Below are 14,222 nucleotides of genomic sequence, written 5' to 3' on the forward strand. Positions count from 1 at the left end.
TTTGTTTTGCATCAACACTCACAACTCATAGACATAAATTTGATCCAAGATCTACCAAATGTTTATTCTTGAGTTATCCTTTTGACATAAAAGGCTACAAATTAATGGACCTTAATACCAATAAGGTTTTCATCTAGAGAAATGTAGTCTTTTCTGAAAATATCTTTCCTTTCAAGGCTTTTCCATCTAATCCTGAAACACATACCTTCTTATTCCCTTTAACAGCTTCCACCTCGAACTTCTATTTTCATTCTTTGATATTTCTTCTAATCAACCTCCTCTATCATCTTCACAATCAACCATCAATCATCAAACATCTTTGAACAATGATCCCATACCTAATATTGTTTCATCACAACTCAGAAAATCTTCAAGAATTACACGAAAACCAAGCTACTTGCAGAATTTTTATTGTGGTACTGCTTCCCAAGTTCCACTTGCAACTCCCTCATCTGCTATTGATGATTGTTCTCCTAATAAAGATATTTTATATCCCATATTTGATTTTCTTTCTGAAAAGCGATTGTCTCCTTCTCATGAAGCTTTTCTAGTCTCCATTTCAGCCTCCACAGAACCCAAAACTTACAAATTGGCTGCTCAAATACCTGAATGGCAAGCTGCAATGCAAAATGGAATAAATGCTTTAGAATTAAATAAGACTTGGGAACTTGTTACTCTTCCTAAAAATAAACAAACCATTGGTTGTAAGTGGGTATTTCAAATCAAGTATACGGTAGATGGAACTATTGAGAGGTACAAAGCTAGATTAGTAGCTAAAGGCTACACTCAACAAGAAGGGTTAGATTTCTTTGACACTTTTTCTCCTGTAGCAAAAATAACTTCTATTTAGTTATTGCTTCCTATAGCTGCTATTAAAAATTGGCATCTTCACTAGTTGGATATTAACAATGCATTCTTACATGATGACTTGCATGAAGAAGTTTATATGAACTTGCCCCCTGGTTTGGTTGTCAAAGGGGAGAATAAAGTTTGTAAACTTTTAAAGAGTTTATATGGTTTGAAGCAAGCATCTAGGCAATGGTTTGCTAAATTGTGCACAACATTGCTTGCTTATGGTTCTACTCAAGGTACCTCTGATTGTTCTTTGTTTATCAAAAAAATCTAAATCATCTTTCATAACTTTACTGGTCTATGTAGATGATATTCTTTTGGCCAGTGACAATTTAATTAAAATAGAGTTGCTTAAATCTTTTCTCCATGACAAGTTTACAATTAAGGATTTGGGGGAACTCAAATACTTTCTCGGTTTGGAGATAACCAGAACTCAAATTTAAAACTCACTGCTTCAGATTCTGATTCGTATGAGGATCCTTTAGCCTATAGAAGATTGGTTGGGCAGTTGTTATATTTAACTTTAAATCGACCTGATCTTGCATTTTCAGTCTAGGTTCTCAGTCAGTTTTTAGCCAAACCAGCAGTTAGTCATTTCTAAGCTACCATTCAAGTTCTCAAGTATTTAAAGGCAACTCCTGGTCAACGGTTATTCTTTCCAACTTCTTCAGAACTGCAACTAAAGGCTTTCTCCGATAGTGATTGGGCAGGGTGTATTGACACTCGAAGGAGTGTCACTGGTTTTACTATTTTCTTGGGCAATTCACTACTTTCTTGGAAGAGTAAAGAGCAAGCTACTATCAGTAGGTCCTCAACTGAAGCAAAAGACAATGGCTTATGAAATTCAATGGCTTCTTTATGCACTACATGATTTGCATATTACCCATCAACAGCTAGCTTTGGTTTATACCGATAGTAAATCAACCTTGTCCATTGCAACTAATCCAATCCAACATGAGAGAACCAAGCACATAGAGATAGATTGCCATCTCATTCGAGAAAAACTACAACAAAGTATCATAAAGCTATTCCATGTTCCTTCACGATTGCAGTTAACAGACATTTTTACAAAACCTCTCAACTCTCTTCCTTTTCATTATAATCTTCGCAAGATGCACATTCACAATAAATGTGTTCATCTTGAGAGAGGGGGGGGGGGGGGTGTTGGAATATTGCCTCAAGGATTGAACAACTGGAGCTAAAATCCAAGGCTACACATGTTAAATTAGAAGAGAAGAAGATGAGTTAGTTAGTATGGTTATAGTTAGTTAAGTTAGCTAGCGTCTTACTTCTTGATTCTTGTATTGTATAAATACAATCATGTAATCTGTATTTGACATATAGAAAAATATTTTTCAGTCCATGTATAACTTGACAGATGATGCCCCCACTCCCAATTCCCAATCTTGCACAACCATCAACCTCCCACTCATCTTCTCCAGGAAGACCAATTGACCCTGCACCAAGTCGAGCTAGCCTCAAAAGCAGCACCATCAGTTACCCGTTGATGAGAGATCGTCCCCCTTCGCGATTCAGTTCAGCCACCCACCGCTCACTCATCTTCTCCAGCAAGACCAATCGCCGCTGGCACCAAGTTACCCTAGCCACAATACAAGGATGCCCCCACCCACCCTTGGGTTCATCACCATGAATGGCGCCGATTTGAAAGTTCAAATCTTCAGATCATTGTCTGCAAAAGGAATATAAGAGTTCAGATCTATTCAAATCTTCAAATCTTGCTAAGCACTCTTATGATTCTTCAAAAACATTGTTTGATGTCTTCAAGACATCAATTTGAAATTAATCCTATTATCTTTGGAACGGCAGCCCCTGGCTACATCTTGCAACGATTGGACGAGCTCACTCTCGACAGTGATTCAAATAACTCACACCAGACATCAATACCAGATACCATGCTCTTCAATGCTGGCAGCTCCATTACTTGGCTTGATTTTCTGACAAGCTTGGCAATGAGCAAGGGTAATTTCAGGTTGGGGAAAACATATCTTGGCCATTTTGGTCTTTCTAATGACTAGTATGTTCAATGAATTTTAAATTCAAACATAGGACAGAATAACAATTGTAGCCAATTCAGTACGCTTCAATTTAGTCCAGTCTAATTCTACAAATCTTGGTCACCGAACCAAATGCGCCATTAAGGGAAGAATACTAACAGATTTACTAAATATGCTATCATTAAACAGAAAACATTTTTAGACATGTTATAAAATTCATCTTATATACCTAGCATTTGCGAGGAGGAGCTTCCTTGGATAAACTCCGCATTTGATAACAACTGCAGGGCAAATCTATCAAAAATAAATTCTACTCGTCAAAAGAAAAAGATCACATGAGCAAATCACAAGCGATATGGTATCACATGATTTGTTAAAATTTTTGAGAATAAAAAAATCAACTAATTCCAACTCATTTTACTTGTAATTTGCTCTTGTAATATTTTTTCTTGTGATGAAACACAATCTATAAACGTCTGTGGGCTGCCTCTATCTACCACATTTGGCTGCAAGCAATTCTTTTATTTTTGAGAACTCTCCCTTAGCCTGATGCTTTTAATGTGGCAAATAAGCCAAGGTCGAGGCTTGACAAATTCAAGCTCCACTCAAGCTCAAATCAAGCTTAAAATATGTTGTTCAAGCTCGGCTGACTTAGTATATGTATATATATATATATATATAATTTGGATTCAATTTGAATTTGACTCAAATAATGCAATTTTGCATTAATAAACACAAAAGATAAGTATAGCTCAAAAGCTGAAACTCAAGTTAAAACTCTATAATTCTATTAAAACTTGTTTCAAATTAATAAATGAGTCAAACTCGTAAACTAGTTAAAGATATATATATATAATTCCAGTTCGATTTGAACTTAACGTAAATAATGCAATTTTGCATTAATAAACAAGAGCTTAAGTATAGATCAAAAGCTGAAGCTCAAGTTAAAACTCTATGACTCTACAAAAACTAGTTTCAAATTAATAAATGAGTCAAACTCTTAAACTAGTTAAAGATACTTATAACTAACAATGATAATTCAAAGAAAATATATTTCAGTATTTAAAAACTTAATATTTAATGAGATTAACATCAAGTTAGCTCACAATCTTAATATCAAGTTTGTTTACAAACTAGTAATGAGCCATTAAATGAGCTGTCTGGCAAGCTCAGTGAGCTAATAAACAAACCAGCTCACAAGTTTAGCAAGTAAAGAACAAGCTTAGAATTAGAACTCAATAGCTTTTAGCTTAATAAACAACTTCTAGCGAGCCACCCAAGCCAAACACCAAACACCAAGTAGCTCCCAAGCAGCTCAACTCGTTTGCAGCCCTAATGATGCTATTTGTGGAGAGATCCTTTTCTATTTTTTATTTTTATTTTTTAAAAAAAATAGGGGGGCCGGGGGGGAGGAGTGGCAGATTCTACTCCATAAGGAATTTGACAGATTCTTGTTCCTGTAAGCAGTAGCTGCTGTATTTGCAGCTTCTATGCATGGTGACCAAATTTGTACACTTGTATAACCAGGACACTGGTTTTGCATGGTTGCTGGATATATCCGCTGTGCACAGCATACATTGAGGTCATGATTGGAAAGCAAATAATGGGTTCATTTTCACAGCAGGAATATACATAAGATGTTGGCCTGCCATAATCCAGATTGTAACACAGCAGGGGCTTCTTAACTAATTTATATTTAAAACTAGTACCAGGGCATTTTCTTTTAAAGATGGTTGGGACAAATGCTTCCAGACAACCACAAACACTACAGGCCGGGCAGTCGTGGGGAAAGCTCGGGCAGGCACGGAGGCTTTGAATTACTGGTGACTCTTTCTGGGCATAAGTATGTATAAAGCTTTAGGTTCCTCCATTTCCTTAAAACTACAGAAAAAGCACCCATATCATTGTGGGTTATGAAGTCCTGGTATCTGCATAAGAAATTTCCATTTGTGTTTTACCCGGAGCCTTGTACAAGAATTCTACACATCTATACAATCGAAACTAAGCCATACAAATTTTTAAGCTTTTGCTTTCTACAATGCAGCCGAGTGGAAATTAAGTTTAAACTCCTAAAAGGGTAACAACAAACCAACTGACCTCCTAACAAGCATACCAGTATATCAAGATATGGTAATGCATGCCAGACAAGGTCATCAAAAGCTGGGGAATGCACCTTCATCTAGTAGCACTTAAGACCAGTCAGTTCTGCCAATTAATTTATCAGCTACCACATGTTCCCCTCACCCATGGCCATCTGTAATTCCTGAGCTGGTATTAAAATTAAGAAACCAACTCCAACTGTCCATGTTTCATTCTTCAACCCAATCACCACTACCTTCAGTTGGGCCTTCAAGATTTGATGCGACAGGTAACTGAGCAATGATTAAAATGTCAATCATTGGAGAGCCATTCAACAGGATTTTACTAGGAATATAAGTAACCTTTTTATCCTTCATGAGAATCACTAGAAGTCTGGAAGGGTACATTAAACATTCCCACCATCAGAGCTGCTGCATGCTTGATTGGGAAGAACGCCATCCAAGCTCATCTGCTGGACTTCTTGAGGGGACAGGATCCTAATATGGCGGACACAGTTCACAAACTCCCTGCAATGTTGCAGATCAAATTATGTCAGCTTGACATTAGTAAATCATATCAACTTGAGCTGTAGAGATTCTTCAGACCAGGAATTATTCAGAATGCAAGTGGTAATTGAGATTTGATAAACTAGTTTCTAGTGGAAGCAAGATCTGAATGGTCCACTGGGGAAAGATCTCAGTGTTAGTTTGGGTAGGTTGTTCTTCTCAAGGGCCATATCCAGACACAAAGATAACCCTCATGAGGTTCCTGTGGGAGTTCATTACATGCTTATGAAGAATTTGGAACACAACCGAAGGCAATTAAAAAGACACTGTTCTCCAGCTCTTCAGAAACACCACAAGGAACTTAACTGCGCAGAAGATCATTCACTTCACTAGTGGAATTTCTAAAATCAAACAGCATCACTAAAGTAGCACCACAGATCTAATCTCTCCTTTCTAGGCTTTAGGTGAGAATTGTCTGGGACGTTAAATGCAAAACATTAAGCAAACAACTTGCTACTAAGTGCTGTGAAACTGATTTTGATCTAAAAGGACTAGCCCCTTCTAATTTACAAATACTTCTTTAAAAGAAACATAGAAAGGAAAAAAATAAGAAAAGATGAAAAGCTCTCAGACAGAAAAGAAAAAAAAAATTCAGGTAAACTTACACCCAGGGGTCATCTCCCACTAGCAAGAGATCACTCTCATGATCAACATACACAAGTTTCCAGCCTATCCTCTGTCGGTCCTCCAGCAGTCCCTCTATACCAAATCTACGAGCCAGGTCTTGTTTAAGTTCATCATATCCTGAATAACGGGTGATATCAATAGATCTCCCAACAGCTCCACGCTTGTACACCTTCAAAAAACATTCTCTAAATGAGAACTTGATAAATGGGGCGGAAGATGAGAGACAAGGCAGAGATTTAGTTGCTAAAATGTTTATCTGAAACATCAAACCTTAGTAAATGTCCGTATCCGTGGAAGTTGAGGTGCTGGGGCCCAGGAACCACTGTTCATGAAGCTACCATCATTTATAGTGGAATCAATTGAATTGAACGTCATATCTGGAACTCCAAATGACTGGGAGACCATTGAGGATGAAAGTTCCTGTTGAGCATCTTTGGAGTTCTCAAAGTTGGCAAGCATGCTTCCTGAAGACACATTGTTTGAGAAATCCTTCTCCGAACCTATCATGCCCTTTGTTAGCAAAGAGTCAGAAACTAAGGGTATTCCCAGCTGGCCATCAATGCTACTACCAAATGGAACACTGTTTTTGGGATCAGCCTGAGCATCCCCATCTTGACTTGTGTCTCTGAATAAAATTGAGTGCTGACTAATAGATGAAGGGTGGTTGTTCTGCTGTAAATGGGCATCACTCTGAGAGAGGCAAACTGAAGTTGCTGAAGACGACGTATCCAGGTAATCCATCTGGCCTCCGCCAACATTTGTATAAGTTGGTTGAGAGAAAAATCCTTGATTTTGACTCTTAGATATGTTTAACGAAGGCCTGATATCTGATTTCTGCTGCAAATCCTTAACTAAGTTAGCACTGGCTGTCATAGCTTCCAATCCACTTGGACTCAAGAGCATGGCAGAGGACTGAGTAATCTCCTCCCCCATAGTCATGCTTCGATGGGTTCTACTATTCATTATTGACTGAACTGCATTTGGGCAGTTGTTTGTGGAAGGTGATGTAGAGCAGGATGGAGCATCATCAGTAATGCCAGATTGCCCCCCTCCTGCAGCCATACCACTACCAACTGTAGAGAGTTGATTAGTCGTTGTTGGGGTTGGGGATAGCCCAACATGCACAGGCAAATCAGGCAACAAGCCAGGTTGCTGCTGCGGAAGCTTCTGCTGCTGATTGGGGATCTGAATATTTGTTTGGCTGTTATTCTTCATCATCTGCTGTGGTATGATATGAGACTGTGGAAGAGTGGTGGCAGTTGCTTGAGGCATTTCCAGCATCTGGGTGGGCATCACAGACCGAGAAAAGCTCTGAGACACATCTAAAAGCTGCCTCTGTTGATCTTGGATAAGTTGAGAAGGCTGTTGCATCGTAGACTGCTGTGAAAAAAGCGATTGCCGTGGTTGCTGAAGTTTCTGTAACAGTTGAACCTGAATTTGGTTGTCAGACATCTGCAACTGATGATGGGTCACTTGATCAGGCACCTGAGATGGCATCAGGTTTTGCTGCTGATTTTGAGGTGCAATTTGTTGCTGCTGTGCTTGTTGCTGTTGGTGCACCTGGTTTTGTGGGAGATTCCTGTGGAGCTGATGATTCTGAGCAGAAGGTTGCTGCTGAAGAATATTGTGTGACTGGACAAGAGCTTGAGGTTGCAAAAGTTGGGCCTGAACTTGTGTTGAGGGTAAAGTTTGATTAATCAAATTTTGCCTTGGTTGCTGAGCAATTTCAGTTAACTGTTGCTGTGGCTGTAGAATGGAGCTCAATTGGTTTAGTGTGGGTGGTAGCTTCGAAAGCTGTTCATGCTGTTGCACTTGCTGTGGTTGCCTCTGGGCATTTAGTTGTAAATTGTTCTGTTGGAGAATGTGTGGTGCTGACAAACCTAACTGACGGGAAAGATCAGCACCAGCAAGGTTTTGCAGAACAGATCCAGATAGGGAATTCATGTAATTTGGCTGGATAGAGTTAATGGAAGAATTCTGCTGCATGTTCATCCACTGAACTAAACTCAGGCCAGGCAAAGCCTGGGGATCCTTCACGCAGATATCATCCCCAAGCCAAGGCATTGTCCTTTTGAATAGGTTATCAAGTTCATATGATTCATCATCTACAGACGAAATACATTGCAGAATTATTCTACAGAAGTTAATAATTTGAATCAAGGTTGAGCAAGAAAGAGTGCATTCCTTATATTTACACTTTGAATTACGATAACCTAAACAAGAATCATACTATTTCCGGCAACAAGATCGGAGAGAACATATGAAACATCTTCAAAATCTTCCATTGCATTTGGCTCACAAAATGAATATATATTGGTGCAGGGAAGGTTGTCATTCTAAAGCAAATGGCCACACAATAGTCAACAATATTCCCATAGTGAGATTTGGAAATAGTCACTACTTGTCTACTCCATGTTAGTTGGAAAAGAAATACAACTTTTACATGGCCATTGACGTTAAAATGGCTTCACTTTTTCTTTAATAAAAGAACAGAAAATATATTATATCCTACCACAACTGCTATTCCATTCCCACTCTATTCCATTTAGTGAACCAAACACAACATTAATAATAACCTTAGCACACATCAGACAATCCATCATTCATACCAATTTGTAGTTTCAAATGGTATACGCATTTTCTGGTAGTGCATATAATATTTTCCACCTAGTGAGACAAAGCTTGATTGTTGTTCGTTGTTTTTTATTGTAGACTAAATATCAGCTATTGGCATGCATTTGTATCCTGGACAACTCCTCTGCAGGCTCAACCAACAGAGAGGTTTCAACACTGTACAGAATAGTGTCAAACATCCAAAGTAGATGCTAAGGTAACAGTGATGGACCAATAGTCCAAAATAAACCTGCTAGGTGGTGTTCAAGGGAATATTTTCTCTTAAAAAAAAAATTCTGTGAAAATTGATGGATTACAGCATTCTACAAAGTAAATGTAAAAAATACACCACTTACATAATTATTGAAAGTTGAAGTAGCATATGGAAGTACCTGGCATTCCCGGTTGCCTTGGACGCTTTGGTCTAATAAATGGAGGTGGGCAGAAGAAAAATGGGGCTGTCACAGGTTCAATCTCCCAGATTGAAACCCGGTTGCGCCTTTCCCCAGCAGTTGACTCATCCCAGCCAACCTATTGAAGAATAAGTTGCAACTAGAAGGGTAAGGCATATTCTTCTACAGGATAACCTAATTAGTATTCCTTAACAAACTTCAAAATCTAATACCTGCAAATTACGCCATTGCGAGTTCTTCCACCTAACTGGATCTAGATCACTGATACCTGTAATTGTACCCATATACCTGCAGAACGATGCTCCATTCTTTAAGTATTTTAGAACCCCTTTAACTTCCAGAAATTTCCTAAACCAGTTTTTCGTTACTTAAGGTACATCAAATCATCATTAGTATTCAATTGCTTTTAGAACTTCATGTGCATTTCCTCACAAGTTACAACCAGCTGACATGAAATTGATGATCCACAAATACTAGAAAAAAAAAAAAAAACAAACAAACAAAATGCAAGCACCTTCTTGTTCCTGATTCCTCAGTTTCAAACATCATCCGAAAGCGCATGCCCGGGGATATTTGGTTGCTGTATACTGCCTTGTAGTATTTGGCCAAAGGAATAACAAATTCTGATGGACTAGCCCTGCTAATTTAAAGACTACAGTTCAGGAACATACTCAGAATAAATGATTTAGTTTGTCCAAATTAAAAACTGTGATACCCAATTCTCAATCCACACTTGCTTGTGAAGTGAGTATTTTTGTGGCTTGTAAGACGTGGCAAGCCTACTACCATCTACCAAGCAACTTGGGTTGAGGATTTTGGGCTAGTGGGTCTGGACCAGAGCATTAAAACAACTTGACAGACAACAGACAACAATGCACCATGGTTCATAATAATATAATAAATGTTGCATGTGTTAATGCAAAGTTGATTTACCTTGGATTGTAAAACACAGTAAAGGGGCTATTGTTAGCAGCTGCATGGGCTGCTGCAGCTAGAATCCCAATATGCATGCTGTCACTTGACAACACTGATGATGATAAATTGGCAGGTTGCCTGTTTGCCCGTCTGATACCCAGGAGAAGCTGCTGCTTTTCATCCCTGCTCACAACCATAGGAAATTAGTATGGCATCACATGTGGATTTGCTGACATTCAGAACAGCAGACCCAACTAGAAAAAAAAAATACACATGCTTACATCAAGCAACCAAGCTTTTTCCAAAGCATAAAAGTTAGAGTGCAGTCAAAAATATAAAATTTTCAGGAAGCATGACTCTTTCTCATTACCTAATGAATAAGACTGAGTCACCTGCCAAAAGCCTCTTTCCACTAACAAACAGGCTCCACCCTGTTGTCAGCAAATGGCGTTTTGGTTGTCCTGAGTCATGAGAAAACCAGGAGATTGCATCAGCAGTTAAGAGATGAAATGACATAGAACTGTAGCAATTATAAGGAAACAGTCATTACAGGTTCAACCAATGATCTTCCAGAAGGCTGCAATATAAACGTACCACGATAGATATGGCGGAAGGTCCACAAATTATCATGCAAATCCTTTGCGACAAGTTCTTGAGCAGGTGGTTGCATAGAGAAATCCTGAGAAGATAAGGAATAAGATAAAACTATGAAACCAATGAAGTAAAATTGCAAATAAGACAGCCTTCTTACAAGAGGAGGGAAAATTTTTTCAGCAGCACGGCGGGGTACGGAGAATCCTCCATGAGTGCTTGTATCACTCGCTGTCAGTGTTTTACAGAAAAACTCAGTCTGTGGTTTATTTGTCTTGAGCGCAAGATCAGATCTCACCAATGCTTCCTTGTCAAACTGCACAGGAAATGCCATTAATTTTGCTAAAATTTATATTCTGTTACTTCTAAATCATTTCCTTTTTTATGAATCAATTAAGTCACAATAATATTCCATTGTCTTATAGATTTAAGGATATCAGGTGTAGCATCATTTACAAAGATCCCCGAGGAGTAAAGCAGGTCCTTACAGAGGGAACTGGCTGGAGGGTCATCTGAGCATATACTTCATCTGTTTCTGGGTCCGCCTACAAAATTAAACATGAGAACTTTGTAACAGTAATTAATAAGAAATTACAAATTTCAAAGAAAGAGGACAAGAGAAAGTGAATTATACATGCAGTGTGACGTTAAGAAGCAGGCATAGTAGCTTTGAGGGAAGATTTGGATAATTTGGAATTTGAGCATCCACATCCTTCTTCATGGATGCAGCAACCTGAAAACATAACTTCACTAGTAGGTCAAGACACAGGCTTACTCAAAATTAAAGCTTATTATTCAAGAAAAATATTAGTAAGAAAGGAAAAATAAACCGCTCCCCTCCCCCCCTCCCCCTCAAAAAAATTAAATAAATAAATAGATAAGGCAGAAATTTTCATAGATAAAAATGGTAAGAGGAATACCATCACCCAAATATATATAAATACAGACACGCAAAGATAGATACTATTGTAGAATTGCAGTAACCCCATGTTTGGACCCTCAGAATTCAGAACTTGGATTTGAATTTCTTTTAAAGCTACACTAATATAAATTCATTAATGCTAGAAATCCATGCTCCCAAACACCTGAGTATCGCAATTGCATTGCACAACCAATCTAAAATCACCCAAACCCAAAGGATATTTGATTTAATCAACTCCACAACGGTTGAAACCCAAAACAAAACTTTACAGAGTACAAGGCTATTTGCTCTGCAGTAAGCAGATATACCCAGTTGACGCACAATAGCGTGAAGTGGAAGAACTCACTTGCTCGCTGTGTCCTTGAGGAAAATACAGAACGTGTGTCCCCGCCGGTGGCAAGTTCACCAGAGGCCCTGCACACGCTTGCCATAGCTCTGGGTTTATGTTCTTCTTCTCCCCTGAAATCCACATGTCAGTCATGCACCCAGAGTTTTTTTAAAAAAATAAAAACAAAAAAACTTCCCGTTTGGTTCCCGGGAAAAGACAAGAAAGGAAAAGAAAAGATAAACATGGAATCTTAGAACTGCCCGTTGTATCGTCAAATTTTCACTTTTTTCCCCCTGGAAAAGTGTCGCTTTGAGCTTTGATAGGATGACGAGAAAGTGCGACAAACCCAGGTAGAAGAAAACGAAGAGGGAGAAACTACAACGCACGCCTTATCATGTGATCCACCATGTGTCTTATGGAGAGAAAAAGCAGAGTGAAAGAACTGACCTTCGCAGGAATTGGCGTTGGTCAACACGGCGGCAACTGGAGCGCCGTTCGGCGGCGTCTTCATTGAGCGGGTTCCGGCAACTGCACCCTCTTACGAATCGCCTTCAACGGAGAACTGGTCCTAAACTTCTACCGTTGCATCTCGCCGGCGTTAATCGGTCCTCCGTACAGTTTCAGGCAACCGTAAACAACAAATAAACGATTTTCGTCAAGCTCGGAGTAGCTCTTATTAGCTGATGGAAGATCGAAGATTCGAGAGTAGAGTTACTTCCCGGGGCGAGCTCAGCTCAGATCAGCTCGCTTAGAAATAAACTATTTTCCCAGAAAACTTTTCAATGAATGGAAAAATGGGAAAAGAGATTCGTGGACTTGGGGTGAGAGCTAGCCGCCGCCGAGGCGGCCGGAAAGTGGAAAGGAAAGAGACGGCGGGGGAAGAAGAGGGAAGAGAGGCGTGACCGGAAAAGTCGCCGACAGGGGAAGAACACGAAGAAGCTTTTAAAAAAGGGCGAGGGATTGATTGCTGAGTTCTTCAGAGACCAAATGCCAGCAGCTCTGCCCCTATCCCCCCCTACACCCTCCAGACATCTCCATCTCTCTCTCTCTCTCTCTCTCTCTCTCTCACAAAACACTGACCAATGGAGGAATACTCAAGTTGACCTCAAAGGTTAAAAAGGTAAATTCGGCTTCTCAAACAAAGTAACTCCTGCCAATTTGTGATTCCCAAATTGCCCCTAGCCCATCGCAATCAACTAAAGCATAAAGCCATACACAAAACTAATGACTTATACTCGATACGTTTTTGACCATCACATCATTCCCCATTATAACCTTGATGATTCCCACTAATTTTTCCCCTCTTCAATCAACCCTTTCTTTAATAATAATAATAATAATAATAATAATAATAATTTGTATTTAAATTCATATTAATTCCAAAAAAAAAATATTCATATTTCTAACTACAACTTTTGTTGTTTTAATGAATTATTTTAAACACAGCCCAACATCTCTAATTCTTATTTTCTGCATGCAATTAATGAATTAGTATTATTAATTTTTTTATGAATTGCTTTAAAAACAATTCAAATTTTTAATTCTTTTTTCATGTAAATTATTAATCAAAGTGCCATGTTACTTTTTTTTAAAAAAATTTAATGACAATGTTATGATGAGAACATTATGTTCTTATTTTTTCTATTTTTATGATTCAAACATGTTAGGAGTATTCTTGGCTTGAAAATTATTTTTAAAAAGAAAAAAAAATATAGACGACCAAAAATGAAAATTTAAGCATTAATATTTATATTGATACAAAACATGACTAAATTCATTCAACCCTTGTTATATAAAAAAATAAAATAAAATAAAGCTAAAAAATCAAATAAGACAAAAAAATATTGAAGTGAAAAGTTTATTTTATTAAAGGATGAGTTTTTAAGATTATATGTGTTTAAATTCATTAAAAAAAATTAGCAATGTGGAACTCATATTTATTACATTGGACAATAAATGAACATTTTAATAGTGTAGTGAGATTACAATATGTTATATGCTTTGCAAAATTTACATAAATATTAATGCTTAAATTTTCATTTTTGGTTGTCTACCTTTTTATCTGATTCAGATATATCAACTTTCTTATTAAAGTCATAATCTAAGATTTTAAAAACATATTATTCTTTAATTTTTTACCTAACCCATTGAAAAAAAGTTATACCATTTGAACCAACTTCATTTTGAAATGAACCTTTTTATTTTTTTATTACATAGACACTTCAGCCACCAACAAGCCCTTTCGGACCCCCTGGTACATCACCAAACTTACGGATCAACGTCCTCCCCGTAGGTCTCGCT

General features: G+C 38.0%; 1 protein-coding gene across 3 annotated transcripts; it reads right to left on the reverse strand.

The window, feature by feature from the left end:
* Positions 1–4,794: 4,794 nt before the first annotated feature.
* LOC131166277 (auxin response factor 19-like) lies at positions 4,795–12,988 on the reverse strand. Of its 3 annotated transcripts, XM_058124680.1 has the most exons (15): positions 12,369–12,967; positions 11,940–12,052; positions 11,306–11,416; positions 11,160–11,216; positions 10,832–10,987; positions 10,675–10,759; positions 10,451–10,541; positions 10,099–10,263; positions 9,680–9,802; positions 9,378–9,453; positions 9,145–9,283; positions 6,410–8,244; positions 6,118–6,308; positions 5,352–5,473; positions 4,795–5,239 (listed from the first exon to the last, which is right to left on the reverse strand). In XM_058124680.1, exons 1-14 carry the CDS (start codon positions 12,430–12,432, stop codon positions 5,353–5,355), a joined length of 3,327 nt encoding a protein of 1,108 aa, XP_057980663.1. In that variant the 5' UTR covers positions 12,433–12,967; the 3' UTR covers positions 4,795–5,239; position 5,352. The 3 variants fall into 3 exon arrangements, with proteins under 3 accessions (XP_057980663.1, XP_057980664.1, XP_057980662.1); XM_058124681.1 differs by having other exon boundaries at positions 4,795–5,473; positions 11,306–11,404; positions 12,369–12,988; XM_058124679.1 differs by having other exon boundaries at positions 4,795–5,473; positions 12,369–12,988.
* Positions 12,989–14,222: the final 1,234 nt, after the last annotated feature.

The sequence above is a fragment of the Malania oleifera genome, chromosome 10 (genome assembly GCF_029873635.1).
Source record: "Malania oleifera isolate guangnan ecotype guangnan chromosome 10, ASM2987363v1, whole genome shotgun sequence".
NCBI classification, from domain to species: domain Eukaryota; kingdom Viridiplantae; phylum Streptophyta; class Magnoliopsida; order Santalales; family Ximeniaceae; genus Malania; species Malania oleifera.